This window comes from Lissotriton helveticus, chromosome 11 (assembly GCF_964261635.1).
Source record: "Lissotriton helveticus chromosome 11, aLisHel1.1, whole genome shotgun sequence".
NCBI lineage: Eukaryota > Metazoa > Chordata > Amphibia > Caudata > Salamandridae > Lissotriton > Lissotriton helveticus.
The window spans coordinates 111,903,824-111,923,475 of NC_136072.1; the positions used below are offsets into that span (position 1 = coordinate 111,903,824).

Consider the following 19,652-nt stretch of genomic DNA (forward strand, 5'->3'; position numbering starts at 1 on the left):
GATCTAGATATTTTTAACGATCTGATCCACAACTTGCTCCAACATTCATTGCTCCATTCACAACCAAAAATCTGCCTCCCAGGCGTGCTCTATCTTAGTGTTAGATCGCTCCAAGACAGTGGAGTTGAGAAATTTATAAATGAGAGAGGCCCTTTTGGAAACTGACAAAATTCTACGACGCGGATCTTGGGTAGACAAAAAAAATTCAGAAGGAAGGGAATAAAAGGCTTCCAAAAGAGCTTCCATAACTTATGCAAAAACAAGTGGGGACATTTACAATTAGTTTGGAACTGGGGAAACGAACAAGGAGAAATGCCATCAAATATGTCCTGAACCCATATGATCCCTTTAGATCTCCAGGACCTCCAAAATAAAGGTCCATTATTAATGATGAGAGTACTATTATGCCAAAGAGGAGAATGCAGGGAACGTGTTTCTAGACATTCTCTTTGGTTGACAGTAAGGTCTTAACAATGAGCAAGTGTGTTTAAATAATGGAAGAGATGTGAGATGGGTTTTGGCCATGAAACCAGAACCTCCAGGAAAGGGAAAGGGGAACAAAGACGGCGTTCAATACTTACCCATAAAAGGGTGAAAGAGGACATGTTGGCTCGAAGCCAGTAAGAAGCTTGTTTTAGACAAAAGGCTTTATGATATAGTCTAAAATGTGGCAATTTCACTCCTCTGGTGGATTTTAGTTTTCTAAGATGGGATGAAGAGATGCTGGATTTTTTATTGTTCCACAGAAATTTGGAAAGTAGGGAGTCAAGTTTTTTTTAAATAGATAGATGGAATGTGGACTGGAATCATTGAGAGAATATATAACATAATAGGAGTGATCATCATCTTGAGAGAATCTTGGCGACCCACAAGGAAACAAAAAGAGGATTCGAGGAGGAGAGTAGTTTGGAGATCCGATCGAGAATTTCTTTCATATTTATTTTGATTGAATAGAGTTGGTGAACCATAGCCCTAGGTATTTAATTTTAGAACGATTCCAATGGAATCCAGTTGGATCAAAATGATGTTTAGAACAAAAGTTGGTTACGGGAAGAATCTGTTTTATCTGAGGTGATTTTATAACCTGATACCACCGAAAAGTCTGAGAATTCTTGTAATAATGGAGAGATAGAAATTTCTGGGTTAGATATAAAAAGTAAGATATCCGTGTAAGCAGAGAGCTTCAAGTGTTGATCTCCGTATAAAAAAACATAAATAGAAGTGTTATGACGGATGCAAGCCAGAAAGGGTTCTAGGGAATGAAATAAAAAGAAGAGGAGATAGAGGGCAACCCTGCCGGCACCACGATGAAGTGAGAATCGATTTGAAACAAGACCATTAACTATAGTGGAAGCAGTAGGTGCAGTATAAAGTAAAGAAACCATGGAGATGAATTTAGGCCCAAAACCATGCCAACGGAGTGTCTTAAATATAGAAGACCATTCAACTCTATCGAAAGCTTTTTCTGCATCAATAGATATCGCAGCCAGAGAATAAGATAGAGTAGATGACTTATTTAAAACATTGAAAAATAACTGAGCATTGTCGGAGATTATTCTGCCCTTAACAAAACCACATTGTTCTGGACCAATTAGATGGGGTAATAGTGATTCAAGACGTAAAGCCAATAATTTAGCATAAATGTTACAGTCCATATTTATCAAGGATATAGGGCAATCGTTTTTGCAGGGTTTAGGATCCTTACCTTCTGTGTGAATGAGACAAATAGAGGCTTCTAAGAAAGTACAACTCGCCTTGCCAGTAGTACAGAAGTGTTGGAAAGCGATTAAAGATTTTGGGGAGTAGACAGTTTGAAACATGTAAGTAAAATTCCACTGAGAAACCATCCGGACCAGGGGATTTATTTTTCTTTAGGGAGTTAAGAGAACTAGTAATTTCTTGGAGCAAAATATCCAAATCTAGGGAATTAAAATCAAGATCAGCGGATGAAGGAGATGGAATATTGCTTAGATAAGAATCAATAAGAGAATTTGATTCAGGCGCTTCTGAAGTATATACATTATTATAAAATGTTGTAAATTCATTGAGGATTTCTTGATCTTTGAAAAGATGTTTCCCATCTGCTGAATGGATAGTCTATCAGCGTCCTCTCTTTTAACTAGATTTGAGGTAATTAGCTAAGAGTGATCCAACTTTATTGCGGCCTCCATATTATCGGGCACTGCTACGAAGTAGAATAGATGAGGCATTGTCAGTAGAAATCTTGTTAAACTCTAGCTTAGCGCGAACAAGTTTGTGCAAGGTAGAATTAGATGAGGAAGTGTAAAATTGATGTTCTAAGCGCTTGATATTGTTTAAGAAAGCCTTATGTTAAATTGGGGTGCGTTTCTTTTTCCAGGCTACAAAATCAATAATGAATCCTTGGGCCCTGGCTTTAAAGGTGTCCCATACCAAAGCGGGGGATTTAGATGGACCTTCATTCAAATAAAATAATTCTTCTTCAGAGGAAGCGAAGGAAGATGAAAAAGCTGGATCTGTAAAAGAAAATAGTTAAGAAGATTTGGGCTGCGAACCAAGCAAATCAAAATCAGCAATCACCGGAGCATGATCTGAAATTAAAGCTGGTTCGATCGAAGATGAAATAAGATTTTGAGCTAAAGGCTGGACTAGGAAGATGTAATCCAGTCGGGACAGAGAGCCATGTGGAGGGGAGAAAAAAGAAAATTCTGTTTGATCTGGGTTACATAATCTCCAGGGATCTACAAGATGTGTCGGTGTAATTGTGGTATGAAACTGTTTATCGGTTTTATGGGGAATGAAGCGTACCTGGGATTTGCGTTCAATAAAGGGGTCCATAACCTGGTTACAATTGCCTCCAAGGATACAAAAATAATCTTTGTGTTGCATACATTTATTTGTAATAGACAGCCAGAAAGTATAATCTAGTTGGGTCGGACCACAAATATTAACAACAGTTAAAAAGACATAATTATTAATGGTTAAACTAAAATCCATTTGCGTCTATTTCTTGTAAAACAGAACATTTCAATTTTTTGTGACATAAGATGACACCATTCATCTTTGTAGTTGTAGGAGAAACAAGAACAAAACAAAACCAAACCAGTTCCATTTGAGCCTAAGAGCCTCAGCTTCTGATAAATGAGATTCTTGTAATACAACGAAGTCAGGATTATAAGAGGCTAAATGTGAAAGAATTCTCTGCCTCTTTATAGGATTAATAAAACCTTTTACATTCCATGTAACAACTCTGAATGCAAGAAAATAAACATAGACATAAAAACAATGGATCTGACAGTATTGAAGGAGTATAGGAAGAGCAAAAGACAAAGCCAGAAAGTAGAAAAAAGGTACATTGAGAGGGAAGATTAGGACAGAAGATTTTAATATATAGTACAAGAAAGAAAAAGATAACTGCAGAGCAAAAACAAGAAGGAGAGGAGGAAGGGAAAGGATGAAAGGAAGCAGAAAAGGGAAATAGAAAAGCCATAAAGGACGACTGAAAAGACATACCAAAACTAAATAACACTGGGGTGGTGACGACACAAGAGGGGATGACATGCTCGAGGTGAGGGAGTCTGAGCCACACCAGGGTCGAAAAGATAAAACATTGAGGAAAACGTACCAAACAAGCTAAGTAGAATGGACGAACCTGCAAGGACACAAAAGAGAACAACATAAGAAATATCAAATATAATGAAACATTCGAAGAATTATCGTCTGACAAACAGATATATTGAAGAATCACAAAATAGAACTACAATTCAATATCTTTAAAGAACTCAATAGTTACAAGCAAATATAAATCGATCAACCATTGGAAGGACCAGCAGTATTCATATTGCTCAAAGTATGAGAATGTATACACTTCTTAAATTCCGCTGGATTTTCAAACAACACAGTATTATTTTGGAAAGTCACCTTGAAAATGCAAGGATGAAAGAGGCTATATCTGGCTCCAAGAGAAAGAAGAGGAGCCCGAAGATGAAGAAACGTCTTTCTTCTAGCTGCAGTGGCGTTGAAGACATCCTGAGACAGGAACACCGTTTATGCCAGTCAAGACACTTGGTGCTAGCCCTAGCTGCAGAAATAACCAACAGCAAGTCAGTAAATTTAAAAAAGGGGATGATGACACCGTTAGGCTTTACCAGAGATGTAGACCATGATGAGCGAGGACCAAGTCTGTGGGCACTCTGAATATTGAGCGAGGTTGAGGAGGATTGGTCCAGCAACTTTGATAGGAAGGAGGAGAAAAAATAGACCGGATAATCCCCTTCCAAAGCTTCAGGCAGATCATAAATGCGTAGATTATTCCTCCTTTTCCGGTTCTCCAAATCTTCAGTGTGTTGTTGTAGCCTGTACACCGCCTTTTCCAAAGAGTTAATCCTCTGAGTCTCGCCCTAGACATCTAAAAGTTGCCGCTCCATCACAGATACTCTATTCTCCATTGAAGGCCACTTATCGTCCAGAAGCGGCATTTTGCTATTCGTTTCCTCTACAAAAGGACGCAAAGCCAGAGTCTCCTCCAGTAGCAGCTCCAAGGAAATAGGCGGTGACGGCATGTCAGAAGAGGGAGGATCATGCCTCAACTGTTTTGATGCAGAAGTGGGTGGTGAGGTCTTCTTTACGACAGACTGTGACGCGGAAATACGAGCAGAGGCTACATTAGCCATTTCTTCAACAACAGGGTACTGTACTACTACTGATGAGTGAGATACTGATCTCATCAAAGAATGCCCTTTAGGGATAAATACAAATTGTGGTTTCCTTAATTACCATAAAAGGGAACCATACAACTAAATAGTAATGGCACAATTACATTTCTGACGTCACTAACACCAAGAAAGTGCCACCACAAAGTAATCTATAGCTTCCATGACATTCAATCTGACACAGTGAAGTATTAGTAGATAGCACTAAACTAAGGGACAAGTAAAACCACTGCCAGGACATGTTACAGGTATGTTGCAACCACCAGTATGTGACCATAGTAATGTTGAGCTTACACATCCCAAAAGGAAATTCCCTGTTTATAAAAGGTTGAAGCCAATTGATTATACAGTGTTTTTCTAATTCCCTGGACTGATCAATAACCTCCTCAGAACATCATAAAACCATAGAAATAGCCAAAAGAAATGCACATTTCCAGCTTGAGGCGCAAAGAACCAGTTACAAATTAAGCTGAAGAATGAAGCTGCAAAGGCTCTCGCAATCATGCAGGAATCAAAAAGAAAATGCCAAAATTAAGCTTCCCAGCATGCCTCATGGCAGGCACTTGTGTGGAAAATACAAAATGGTGGCTGTTCTGCGAGGCAGCCGTGTCAACCAGAACATTTAGAGAAGCGTAGTGCACTTCATTTCAGCAAGCAGCTCTTCATAATGCCCCCAGGTTCTGTTGCAGATCAGCCGGTTTCCTGGACCTGAGAGGCGCTAACCAACGCCGAAAGACTGTGACTTCCCCGGTGCGGCGAAGCTCCCCCGTCAAGCGGCCATTTCAAGTGATGCCGAAGCCACGCCCCTCTCCCTTTCTTACTCTTGAAAGACGTTTTTATGTCCAGTAAATTATGTAAATTACACTACTTTGTCATTTATTTGGAGTTGTCGTTTCTGTTGTTTTGTACACTGTCATGGGTGAATTTTATCTTCTTTGACATGTTAGATGGCCCCACTTTTTAAACCTGCCTGATGCACCAAAGGACTGTTTAGCTGAGTTGTGCTAAATTTGGGGGAATCTATTATTTGTTTCAGGGCTTTGCAGTTTTCCTGTTTGCTATGTTCAGAGAATGAATTGTCATGCTCGTGGTTGCATTATTAATATTCTGTGTTCATTATTCTATGTTCCTTAACCTATTTAACCAGATTTGCTAATGGCCGATCTACAGGGTTGATTTTGGATAGTGGTTCCACGCACACCACTGCCATTCCGGTACACGATGGATATGTGCTTCAGCAAGGTGATCCAGTTTTGATTAATGTATCCATAGGTGGTTAAACAGTTTCCAAGAGTGCTCCAGGAATTTGGTTAAACATTGTTTTACTTGTTTTGGGCATAGTGTTGACCTTTCACTTCAAGCAGTGATGAGTTTCTGTGTTTTGCTAGTCCTCTTGCTTGCATTGCCCCCGCTTTTAGGGTGTATCTAAGCCATTGTACAACTTAAGGTGAGTTGGATTCATTATATACGTTTTCTCAGCACAAGAAAAGAGCTGTTTGCTACTTGTTGTACTTCTCCAGCTCATTATTAGGGAAATGAGAGATTGTTATGTCTACATTTTCATATTGAAAAAGCAGCATTAGCTTATGATAGAATAAGCATCTTAGCAAATTCTCCACTTTCACAGTAGAAATGAGGATGACCTCTTTGAGTAGGTGATAACCTTAAATACGCTGCTTGATATCCAGTGAAGATGTAGGGTGATAGTATTTATTCCTTCCTCACTCACTTCGTGCCTCTACAGGTTGTTAAGGTGAAGAAGTACAACTGGAATTGTTTTATAGGATAACAGTTGGTGTGCATGCAACCTGCAAGACAAAAAAAGAATAGTGTGAAAGTTAGACTCTGGCAGAACCTCACCATGGTTCCATAATCGCATATTGGTGATAAAAAGGAAAAGTGAAATCTATGCTTACTAGCCAGCAATTTAAAAAGAACAAAAGGAACATTAAAAACAGAGTGTGAGAGAGCTCATAAAAAGCAGCATAGAACCTTTCACATGTGTATCGTAAGTCCCTTCCTTAAACAATTCTGCAGGAAATGGACAATGATAGTTCCTTCACAGTGCAAAGAGCTTACTTTTCTGTCATTTATGCAAGTATAAATATTCAGGACTGTAATAACACAGATTCCATATTGTAACCATAATAACAAAGGGGTATTGAGGGAATATTTGTAAAAATTGGGTGGAGCTCTCCGTCACCAGGACACCATGTTCCATTCCTGAGCTTTTTGTACAAATCAGTTATCAGGTATAGCAGTCAATTTGTTTCAAAGGAACCAAATCATGATTGCAATTCCAATAACTCATTTTGTTGTCAGGTGAAAGCTGAAAAATGAACATATGGTGTCTCACCAACATGGCGATATGAGACCGCTTCACCCAGCCAGAAGTATTTCCCACCTCAGTCAAGCTGACCTTCTTACCTGAGCACTCTTTGGTGTAGGTAGATGAGGAGGAGGCATAAGATTGACATCCATCATGAGTAAATCAATTTAAACACTAAATGTATAATCAGGCAGTTAATATTTTGTATGCACATATTTAACTTTAATATGGTGCCTTATGGTTTGAGGTGCATGCAAGTAAAACATCTCAGCCAGTGTGCTGGTCAGGTATGCACCGTTAATCCCCTAACAATTTAGTGACAAGAAAATTGCAAGTAAATTGTAGAACAGTAATCCACTGTAGTGGAAAGCAGAACCGTCACTCAGTGGGCAGGCAAGGCAGCCTGGGACAGGTGCAAGCATGGCAGGATCAGGCCTCAGACAGCTGTCTGGGATGCAACAGTCTTTCCTTGCCTTATGCCTTTGCGTTTCTACTTCTCTGAAAGACAGTGGCCTACTTAGAATTTTGCTGTTTCATACTCCGTCCCTCTGGTTTCTCATCATTTCTTTCAGAGGACTGCCACACCCCTGGTAAGTTGCAAATTGATCTTTTACATGTGCCAGGTCCCCAAACCAGATTTGTTGTTGCATCTGGGTCCTAGTAAAAACAACAACAAAAAAAGAATCCCACCATCCTACCTGTTACATCCAGCATTCTGTCTGTTGTATGTACTCTTTAAGCCATGTTCCACCATTACGAGAAGGCCATGCATGCTGGGGAAGACCCTGTACATTGCAACCTGTCCCTTGACATTACCATACAAGTGATAACCCTCATCACAGTGACCGTTTGCGTGAGAATTGTCGAATTGTCGGAGGCACTGAAAATGCAGTTATTTTCAGTTTAAAATGAAAATAGCAACCAGTTTTACTTCGTTTCTATTTTGGGAGTATATAATAATAATAATAATAATAATGTTAGTTACACTGAAAGTCTGTTCATAATTTCATACTTTTGAAGCACTGCTTAATTTTTTTAACTAGAATTCATTTGTCCGAAACTGCATCCAGTGGTATTTTCCTTAGAAGTTCTTGGGAACAGGAATGATCTATAGTCGTTTTCAGAGTAAAGGTGGGGGGTTAAATGTTTCCAGCAAGCAGGAAGTCATTAAAAAAATCCAGTTAAAGCCATTGCTAAAGAAATATAAGTAGCTACTGCTTCAAATCTCCTTTAATTGGAAGAACTTGATGCATAGAATCGAAAATATATAATCATGTTTCTTAGAAATGTATTAATGAATAAGATTAGCTCTGCTAAAGGACTTGTTTAAAATGCTTACCGCTCACACACTGACACAACCACTCGCATACCCATTCACAGACCCATACAAGTACTTACACAACTACTCACTTATCCATTGAGCCACTCACACACTCACTCATAGAGCCTGATCATATAACCAGTCACTCACCCATACAGCCACTCACGCAGCCACACTCACCCATACAGCCCTTCAACAAAGCCACTCACTCACCCATACAACCACTCACACACTCACTTGCATACCCATTCACACATCAATAAAACCACTCCCACAGCTACTCACTTGCTGATACAGCAACTCACTCATGCAGCCACTTACACACCCAGTCACTCACACAGCCATCGGACACCCACCTACTCACCCATACAGTCACACACAGCCAATAAGTCACCCACACAGCTAATCAGACACCCACTTCTATGCCCATACAGCCACTCACACACCCACTCACACCTGTACAGTCACTCAGACAACCACAGTCACTAAGACTCTCACACACGGATATACACAGTCACACAGCTACTCTCATAAACTGTTAAAAAAAGGAATCAATTATTAGTAGTTCACAAAGTATACTAATTTAACTTTTGTGGCACCTTAGGATATATTTAACACAAAAAAGTGTAGAAAACACTGGAATATGTCATGAGTGATGTCATGAGTGACATATGTGAGGTCATAAGCAGTGCATTGTTGGGACGTAAGTTAAAGTTAGCTCAGGTCACTATAACTGCTGAATTTCACTGGTTCTGTAGGAGTGAAATCTGAGCCAAACTATAATATCCCTGTAACCTTAGGTTTTTTCAGTGAATTTCTAAGGTTTTTTTCTTTATTCTGTATTTTATATAGTGAATATATGTCTTTATCTTTCTCGTTTAGGAGTTTAGGTATAAATGTGTGGGAAAAGAATGTTTAAATAAAATTATTGTACATAAAAAACTAAGATAAAAAGTTGTAAAGAGAATCTTTACATATTATGAATAATATGTTTTGGTCAAAATAATATACTACATACATCGCAACAGAGGTTTTGGAAACTGATGTCACATGAAGCCATGAGAAATGTCATTTTGTTTTATGCTGAGTCTCATGATCCAACTATTTTTGTAGGTCCCACAATATTAGATGAATTACATTTGCAGGCAGGGAACAGGAGTGCAATACTGGTAAAGAGGCATAGAATGTGTCTGTCATTTTAAAAGGATCATCGAGAGTATCTAGACTGTAGAGGACAAATTGGAGGTTGATAATTTGTAGAGGTAGGACACATGACTTCTCTTTACCCCTTTATTCATGAGAAAATTATTAAACTTTGTGTAGGCCTTATTAAAGGTAAACAGTTATATAGATTTTGCAGAGCTTGTCTTATTGGAACAACTTACATGTGGGGTTTCTTGAGTTTATCTCCTATTTGCAATCTTCTTTTGCAGGAATTGTCAAATCTCCGCTAGCGGGTGATTTCATAACTATGCAGTGCAGAGAGCTGTTCCAAGAAATGAACGTAGAACTAATTCCTCCCTACATGATTGCATCAAAGGTGGGACATTACACAGTTTTTAGTACCAAGCTTTTCTTTTCATAATCTGTATTTGTAAACTGACTTGTTGCATACATTATTAAGGAGGCTGTTCGTGAGGGCTCACCAGCAAATTGGAAAAGAAAGGAGAAGCTTCCACAAGTGACGCGATCGTGGCATAATTATATGTGTAATGTGAGTATTTTCTTTCTTCACTTTGGTGGTGCTAAGTGCACTTATGAGAAATTTGCTGTTGAATTGTTAAGCATTTAACTTTCAAGGTTTTTAGTTTCAGTGCATTTGATTGTTGGACATGTGGTGTCCATGCTTCTTTAAGTGCTTCGTGCACATTGGATACTGCAGGTCGTGTTTGAAGTATGAAAAAAGTAATTCTTGATTATTTGAAATGGTTTTCTGTGGTAATAGGACATTACTGTGTCATTAGAATCTTTTATTAGCATCAAAATGAGTATGCTTGCCAACATACCACTTTCATTTTCTGTGTTCCTTGGTTCTGACAATTGGGTTTCTCTGTGATATGTCGATTTTGATTGATTTCAGACTTGTTTAATGCGTTGCCAGTCTATTTTATAGCACAATCATTGCAAGGGTCCTCATGGACAGAGTGATATTAAGAAACTGGTAGATGTAGTGGGGCACCAGGCAATGTTGTCCCTTTTTTATTGCAGTGGCATTAAAACCACTTGTTGTCTCAGTAATTAAGAGTCTGCACCAGTAGAAACGTAACGCTAAGGAGATGCCTCCCTGTAATTTTGCTTTCTGTAGATGTTAGTGCTCATGCACAACACAACAAGGTAGTTATCAGCATGTTTACAAGAAAAATGTGTTCTATTACATTATAAATTGCAGGTGGCTGCCCCAAGTGGCTTCAATAGTTTGACCTGAATCTAAGCATGCAAAATGGCTGATATGAGAAAGTATCTCGTTTTACATGGTTTTCACCAACTTTTTGCCTAGTTTTGAGGTGGTTTCGATTTTAGTGCAGTGTCCCTGCAAACCATGTCACCTGTGCCAGTACTTCTACCCTAAAAACATATCCACAATTGGTACTTCTGCCCCTATAAATCCCTAGTAAGTGGTACCCTGGGTACCTAGGGCCTGGGAGCTGAGGAGGGTCCCCTGGGACACCCCTTTCTTGGACCGTGCCACTGCCCTTGTAGCTTGCATGTCCCTGTGAGGGAGAAAACGACAAATTCGACATGGCACTCCTAAAGGTCTAGGTAAGTCACCCCTCTAGCAGGCCTTATAGCTCTAAGGCAGGGTGCACTATACCACAGGTGAGGGCAGATCTACATGAGCAGATATGCCTCTACAATATTAGGGTCCATTCCATAATATTGTTAGTGCCAGGGAAGCCATGGAGAGTACGTGGGCTGGAAACTCAACAACTCGAGTTACACAGCACCAGGATGGCTTTACTGAACCAAGGTACCAAACTGTTTGGAACCAAACTACTCCTATGATCAGCTGTAGGCAGCCAGCAACCCCCAGACATGTTTCTGGACCCCTGGTTGGAGAGCCCCTGCTCTCAGGGACCAGAAACCATGCACATCCTGGGCATAGGTGTCACACCACCTCTCCTAGGATGAGCCAGTGCCAAAAGGGGGAAGCTTCAAAGGCCTGCCGCCTTTGTAATGCAATACCCAGCCTCTGCTGCTAGCAGCAGATGGCAGTCTCCGGTCTACACCCCCACTTTGAGCAGGAAAATCGCATGGAAAACCTAGAAGAATAGGAGGTCAACACTGCCAACTTCACCCGCACATCTTTCAGTTTATGCCATCTTGAAGATTGGGAGACCCCTTCAATCTGTGATAGGTCCATGTTCCCCACTACAGGAGGGTGGCATGATTGATGGTATAGTCACCCCAGGTAAGGTGTCCTTTGGCCCTACCTGCTACTCTCATTCAATGCCCCTATTGTTTGTATTTAGGTGGCACCCCCAGTCCTAGAAACTAGATCTGCGACAACCTAAGGAGAAAGAAGACTTCCCTGCAGAGAATACTGAAGATGACGTCTGCCTTGACTTCAGCTATACCGGCCTGTCTTTAGCATTTGTGAACCTGTGACCTGTCTGGCACAGAAACCCAGGGAGGACTGCTGCCTTGGAAAAAAAACTCCAATCTCCCTTGGACAACGGACCTGTTCTGAAGAAACCTACTCTAAGGACTCCGGATCCGCATCGCCGGCATACTCATTAATCGATGCCAACGGCCCGAATCAGTGGCTCACCTGTGCAGTGAAGTGTCCCCAGCCATCCTGACCTCTAGTTCAGTGTTGGCTGACCTCTCCTGATCTCCATGTTGGTGCCTGCAGTACGAATCCAGAGGCTCCCCCTGACCTCAACCGGCTACGGTAAGAAGACTGAAAAAGACACCCCTGCACCCGAAGTCCCTGGGCCTTGGTGAGCTGAACAGATGGTGCTCCTATGGCCTCCCTTCATCTCTAATTACCTCTGCTGTCATTGGTCTCTCGCCTGCAACCTCCGGTGCCATGCCTGCAGCCTGTTTGCCAAAAGAAGAATCTCCATTGAAAAACATTAGGCGCCCGATGCTGATTTTGCAGCCTGCACCCGACTGCCCCTGTGCTGCTGGTGGTGCATGTTTGGTGCTGCTTTGTGGTCCCCTGTGCTGGTCCTAACCCCTGAAGCATGGCCCCTGCAACTGATTTACCTACCGGCAAGCAGTGTGGTTCCAGGCGCACCCCAGTCTAAATTGAAAAGCATTGGGCCGAAATCCAACTTTGACTTCTGCAACCCGGGCGCCCATGTGCCGCTGGGTGTGGTTTTGGTACTCACTTGACCCTTCCCCCTTGCTGTCCTTTAGTCCTGAAGACTAGACCTGTAAGTGTGTTAATTACCTGTTTAACCCGGATATTGTTTTCTCCATAGGATAACATTGAACTGTTCTGAAAAGTTTCTGTGCCTTTTTTTCAGAGTGAAAAGTATTTTTATTTTAAAACGTACTTTCCCTATTGAGAAGACTCTGGTTTTAAAATAAAATACTAACAAAGTATATTTTTCTAAAATTGGTGTGGATCATCTTCTTGAGTCGTGTGTCCATTATTGGTCAATGTTGTGCAATAAATGTGTTGCACTCCTCTGTGTTAGGCCTAAGGCTGCTCACCCACACTACCAGTAACAGAGCTCTTTGGGGTTTTACATTGAGCCCTGTACGATCTTGGGAACCCCCTGGACTCTGCACTGTATAACCCTCTAGTGGCAATTTCGTATACAGAGCCTGCTTCCTAAAGTTGGAATGCTGAGCCCATACACACCAGAAACCATGGCCACTTTATAAAAGCTTCAAATTAAGTGAATACCACACTGTCAGAGAGGTGATACACTGGGTTGTATGTTCAGAGATCACTGCTTCAGAAAATTTAGAGGCCATTGGGTATACTAACTTGTCAGTTATTGCAAAATTGAAGACTGGTACACGTAGTAAAGAACAAACATTAAAGGACCGCTGCGACCAACACTAGTAGAATCTTACAAACAATTCTTGGAAACTTAATAGCTTTTAGAGAGGATGGTAAGCTCATACATGAGCAGTTCAGAACAAAAGTGGGCTCTAAAACACCAAAGCTGCAATGGTTTAAAAAAGAATGGATGCACAAGTTGAAATATGTGTCGGGATATGTAGCCATATAGGAAAAAATCACCGTCCGAATATGCCAGATTACATTGAATCATTGCAGTTAGCTATGTAGGAGGTATCTGAAAGGGGTGGTGCTACACACTATGAAACTGGAAATATAAAAGGCATTTTTGATTGTCAACTAATATTTTGTGGGACTACATCCATAGAGGCTTTCTAGAAACATGTTACAGATAAAATGTTGTGGTTGACTTTATCGTGAGGTGAAAATGTCAGTTAAAACATATTGTTTTAAAACGTCAAAGGTGCAGAAATTCACCAGTTATAATTATCTCAAGTGACTATAACCAGAGCCACTGGAATTATGCGGCAGGAGAGAGACAAATTATGATACAGGTTTGAGTAAATTATGCAGCAAGAAAAGGCAATTTATGCTGCATAATGAAGTGCATTTTGTAATAGTATTTCTGTAGTAGGGGATCTCTGTGTATAGTCATAATCTAGTGAATAGTCCCGCCCATGTGCGTGGACCCCGGAGCAATCAAAAATAATCTCTTAAGGTGTCGAAAAATGCAGAACTGCACAGACACTTAAGAGAGAATTAAAGACAGATAATGCAGCCTATATCCACAGGCTACACTGTCCAGTACTTCAACTAGAAATTCCACCAAAAACCCACAAACAGCAAAGCCTGTCCAGATTTCCCTTGCTTTAACTGCAAAACCCCTCTGGAATGATAGAGAGGAAGACATGGACAGACAAGCCCCATAGGCTGCCATTATGTGGCTCAGAACAGGATACTGTGCCTTTAAGAGAACTTTCCAGAACTTCACAGTATCCCAGAATGCACTGCAGGTCCCTTTTTACTTTCAGTTCTTTTTTCCGGCTCCTGCAAGCAGGACCCTGGAGCATTGAGCTCTCCCTTTTCAAGGGTTTATTGGTGATTTTTTTCACATATTTGAGTACTTTTCTGAAGTACTTTGAGGCTTTGCTTCCTGGTGTGTGTTTTGGGGCACTCTTTAAGGTCAATATGCCTGCATTATTCGACAAATGCCCTGAGTGCTCCAGGAAGAAGGCCAAGTCGGACCCACACGAGGTGTGTATCATCTGCCTTCCTTCATCTCATGTCCCAGAGGAGTGTGACATCTGCCAGGGTTTCTCTAGCAGGCCCCTGAGGGATAGGATGAAGATCAGGCTTCAGGGCATCGAAGACAGAAGACTGAATGCGCAAGGTGGGTCTGGAGGGGCTTCCTCTGCCCATGCTGAGGCCTCTGGGGGGCTCCCCAGGGGCAGGTAGACTAGCAAACGTCCCCATTCTCCACCTGCGTCGATTGCACCGATGACGGCGTCGAGAGGGATGACTGCAGTCTGCTCCCCGTCTCCCCAGGGCTCTGGGTCGAAGAGACGTCGCCGCTCGGCGTCGAGGGGACTGAACAGACCGCCGTCGAGGTCTCCGGTGACGATTTCGTCGGCGTCGAGTACTCTACGTCGAGAGGTGCCAGGAGTCAGTCTGGCAGGCGTCAAGTGCCTTTGGGAGACTCTCCAAAGTCCCAGCCTAGTAAGGAGGGCGGGTCACCGGGCTCGGTGTACTCTGTTGTGTATACCCCTGCTAGGCCGAAGACAGTTACGACTCCTCCTCCTCCATTACCGAGAGGACTTACTCCGCGGGCTCCCACCCCGCCTCCACTTCCACCACTTCCACCTCATACTCAGCCTCAGCCTCAACCTCAACCTCAGCTGCCGGCTGACAAGCTTCCTCTGATTCCTCCGAGGACAGTTTCATTGCCACGATATCCGACTCCTCCTAAGGGGACCCCTCGACCGAGGGCCCCAGCCAAGTTAAAGTCACCCGTTCCGGTGGAACCGGCAGGGCGACCGAAGCCAAGGAGGTCGCGATCCCGCTCCGGACGGAGGGGGAGATCGCGCATTTGTCACAGATCCTCCACAAGGTCAAGACGGCGCCACAGGAGGCGCGAATCACGGTCCCGCACTGACTCTTCCAGGACCAGGTCCTACTCCCCGACTTTGTCGGACTCCCCGGAGACGAGAGTGTCTCCTGTGGACAACATCAGCACGTTCCAGGATGTTCTCCTGAGGGGTGCAGCAAAATTGGGAATCACAGTGACGGCTCCAACACCTACGATCCGTGATTTTTGAGACGCTTCCTAAGAATCATTTGTCTCGCCCTTTACTACCGCTCGTACCAGGATTGGTAGAGCCTGCGGAGGAGCTGTTCCTCACGCCTGCAGTGATGAAAGCTGCTCCATCCCGCTTCTTAAGAAGTACAGGGCCCCGGATTCCGACCTGGCTTTTCTGCGGATAGACCCGATTCCGGACTCCGTTATAGTGACGGCAGCCAGGAAACAACATTTTACCTCCCCGTCTTCTACCGTGCCTCCTGATAAGGAGAGGCGATGGATCGACTCAGCTGGCAGCAAGGCCTGTGGGACGGCATCTATGGCCATGAAGGCCTCTAGCGATGCGGCTTTGCTAGGGCGGTATGATCGTGCCCTGTGGGAATCCCTCCAGCAGTTCACGGAACTCCTACCACGAGATAAGAAGGAGGATTTCCTGGAGATCCTGAAGGAAGGGATGCTGGTTTCGAACCAGGTCATCAGCGCGGCTGCTGATGTCTCTTTTGGCGGCCCATGGGTACTGTCATGGGATCAACCAGCGGCGCCATGCTTGGCTCAGGCTCACATCACTCAAGCCGGAGGCCCAGCAGCGGGTGGCCAATCTGCCCTTCTCGGGGGAAACCCTGTTCGGCAAGCATGCAGACGATGAGATGGCCCGCATGAAAGCGGAGGCCGAGACTCTGACGGCTGTGGGCTTGGAGAAGCCCAAAGATAAGATGGCCTACCCGCCCGTTCCAGAGACGGTTCGGGGCAGAGGGCGAGGGTGAGGGCAGGCTTCGGGACAGCAGCAGCAACAACAGCAGCAGTTCCGTAGGCCCTTCCAGAAGCGCCAGAAGGGTAGAGGAGGTCAGCAGTCCTCTACAGCGAACAAAGGCGCGGCCGGGTCTCGACCCTGAGCGGTTACTTCCCCTACATCCGTTACCCGCTCCGGTGGGGGGAAGCGTTCAATTTTTTCAAGCAGAGTGGAGAAAAATTACTCGGGACAAGTGGGTGCTGAATATTGTTTGCAATGGATACAGTCTTCGGTTCACCAGCCCGCCTCCATCAATTCCACCGGTCAGCTCGCAGTTTCAACTGCGCGAGCTCCAGGCGGAGGCAGATATCCTGTTAAGGAAAAGGGCGATAGAAGATGTACCTCTGTCTCAAAGAGGAAGAGGTCTGTACTCCCGGTTCTTCCTGGTTCGCAAGAAGGACAAGAACGAGTTCAGGCCCATTCTGGATTTGCGACAAGCAAACAAGTGGATTCGTAGAGAGAAATTTCGCATGCTGTCGTTACATCGGATTTATCCTCCGCTGCAACAGGGAGACTGGCTATGTGCTATAGACCTACAGGATGCGTACTTCCATGTGCCCATTGCACACAAACACAGGAAGTTCCTGCGATTCCAAGTCGGCGCCAATCATTATCAGTACACAGTACTGCCATTCAGACTGAAGTCTGCGCCCAGAACATTCTCGAAGTGCATGGCAGTGGTAGCTGCACACCTAAGGAAGAACAAGGTATTTGTCTACCCGTACCTGGACAATTGGTTGATCAAGGCCTCCTCCTTCTCGGAAGCTCAAGCGCACTTCCGGAAGACGTGCGTTCTCTTGAACAAGCTGGGGTTGCACATCAACATGTCCAAGTCTGTCCCGACTCCGGTCCAGTGCATACAATACTTGGGAGCCTCCATCAATACGCTGTCGGCAAGCGTGTCTCCTTCGGAGGAGAGGCGATTATCACTCCTTCGGAAGGCTCAGGCTCTTATAACCGCTCCATCTACAACAGTGAGGACGGTGTCTTCTCTACTGGGGTTGATAGCCTCTTGTATCTTCCTCACGCCACACGCCCGGTTACACATGAGACCATTGCAGAAGTGCTTGGAGGATCAGTGGGATCAGAGGAAAGGGTCTTGGGACGACAAGATACGACTGTCTCTGCATGCTCTTCAGTCTCTGAAGTGGTGGTGTTCAGCGGAGAATCTCCTCAGAGGGGTTCCCTTCCACAAGGACATTCCCACGCAGACTATCGTGACTCCACGGCTGGGGGGCGCACTCCGGAGATTTACAGATTCAAGGGACGTGGTCCCCGACGGAGTCCACGTACCACATCAATTTCCTGGAACTCCGAGCTGTTCACTTGGCACTGAAGGCCTTTCATCCGTCCTTCCGGACCAACTCTTTGCTTGTTCAGACGGACAATACGACCACGATGTATTACCTCAACAAGCAGGGGGGGTCGAGATCGCGCACTCTGTCGCAGGAGGCGCAGGCGATCTGGCACTGGCTCCTGGCCAGAGGACTGACTACAACAGCCACCCATCTACCAGGTGTGCAGAATGTTCAGGCAGACGCACTGAGCAGACTGATCCAGGAAAACCACGAATGGGGGTCATAAATGACGAAGTACTAGGAGAAGTCTACGCAAGGTGGGGGACTCCAGACGTAGATCTGTTCGCCACTGCCGAAAACAGTAAATGCAGAGACTTCGCCTCCAGTTACTACCAGCCGGGGACGCTGGGGAATGCGTTATGGATCAACTGGTCGAACAGCTTTCTGTACGCTTTTCCACCCATTCCCCTGATTCCGGCGGTGCTCATCAAACTGTCCCAGTCCAGGGCGCAGATGATCCGGATTGCCCCGGAATGGCCCAGACAGTGGTGGTTCACGGACCTGCTTCACCGGTCTCTCCTTCCTCACATACGGCTGCCGTGCAGGCCGGACCTTCTCACGAAGTTCGGGGGGCAGATGTTGCACCCCAACCTCTCGTCTTTGAGTTTGGCGACATGGCTCCTGAGATAGTGCAATATGGCCATCTTAATCTCCCGGAAGATTGCATGGACATACTGAAGGAGGCTAAGCGACCTTCCACTAGGACTTCTTATGCTTACAAGTGGAAGAGGTTTTGCATCTGGTGCAAGTCCAAGAACTATGACCCAACGACATGTAAGGAAGATGTCATCCTTCCGTATCTTCTACATCTGGCGCAGTCTGGCCTTAATGTCCATTCCATTAAGGTTCATCTGGCTGCATTGACTGCCTACAGGAAATGCCCTTCACAGACTTCCTTCTTTCAGATCCCTGTGATCAAAGATTTTTTGGAAGGCTTGAAGAAAGTGTTCCCTCCTGTACGGCTTCCTTCGCCTTCATGGGAATTGAATGTGGTGCTGTCCAGATTGATGAAGGAGCCTTTTGAACCTATTCATAAGGCTTCGTTGCAGCACCTGTCCTGGAAGGCGGCGTTCCTCGTGGCCATTACATCGGCCCGCAGGGTGAGTGAAATTCAGGCGTTGTGTTGTCAAGAACCTTATACTGTATTTCATGCTACTAAGGTTGTTATGCGTACTCGCCCTAAATTTCTTCCTAAAGTTATATCTGATTTTCATGTTAACCAGACCATAACTTTACCTACGTTTTTTCAGAATCCTTCCTCTCCAGCGGAAAGGTCCCTGGATGTTAGGAGGGTGTTGAAATTTTATCTGGATAAAACCAAGGATATTCGTAGGTCAGACCAATTGTTTATCAATTATGGATCAGTCAGGATAGGTCTTGCTACCTCTAAACAGTCCATCTCTAGATGGATTGTGTCCTGTATACAATTGTGTTACCAAAAAGCTGGTAAGACCTTAGGGGGTAAACCTAAGGCTCATTCCACCAGGGGCAAAGCTGCCACGACTGCGTTGCTCCGTAATGTTCCGATTGCAGAGATCTGCAAGGCGGCCACTTGGAAGTCGGTCCATACCTTTGCTAAGCACTGGACACTGATGCCAGGGCAGACGCTCAGGTTGGGCAGGCTTCGCTGCGAAATCTGTTCGCACAGTAGTGGTGTTATTTCTCTTTTCTCCACTGCCGCTTTGGTGTGGGGATGGGCTTGCCATTCTATTCACTAGATTATGACTATACACAGAGATCCCCTACTACAGAAGGAGTAGTTTCTGTCCTGTAACTCCAGTTCTGTAGTAGGGTTATCTCTGTTATAGTCATAAGCGCCCACCCTCCTCCCGGTGGAGAGAGATATTCATGTAAGGAATGTTACAGGTCTGGCGTGTTACGCCTTCAAA

The 19,652-nt window shown here is 44.2% G+C and overlaps 1 protein-coding gene across 1 annotated transcript in view; it reads left to right on the plus strand.

Moving 5' to 3' along the window:
• ACTL6A (actin like 6A) overlaps positions 1-19,652 on the plus strand; it is a 126,440-nt gene that overhangs the window by 38,588 nt on the left and 68,200 nt on the right. The window contains exons 6-8 of the mRNA XM_078665363.1: positions 5,839-5,933; positions 9,775-9,881; positions 9,966-10,055. Coding sequence (XP_078521489.1) covers positions 5,839-5,933; positions 9,775-9,881; positions 9,966-10,055 — 292 coding nt within the window. The remainder of the gene's footprint in view (positions 1-5,838; positions 5,934-9,774; positions 9,882-9,965; positions 10,056-19,652) is intronic.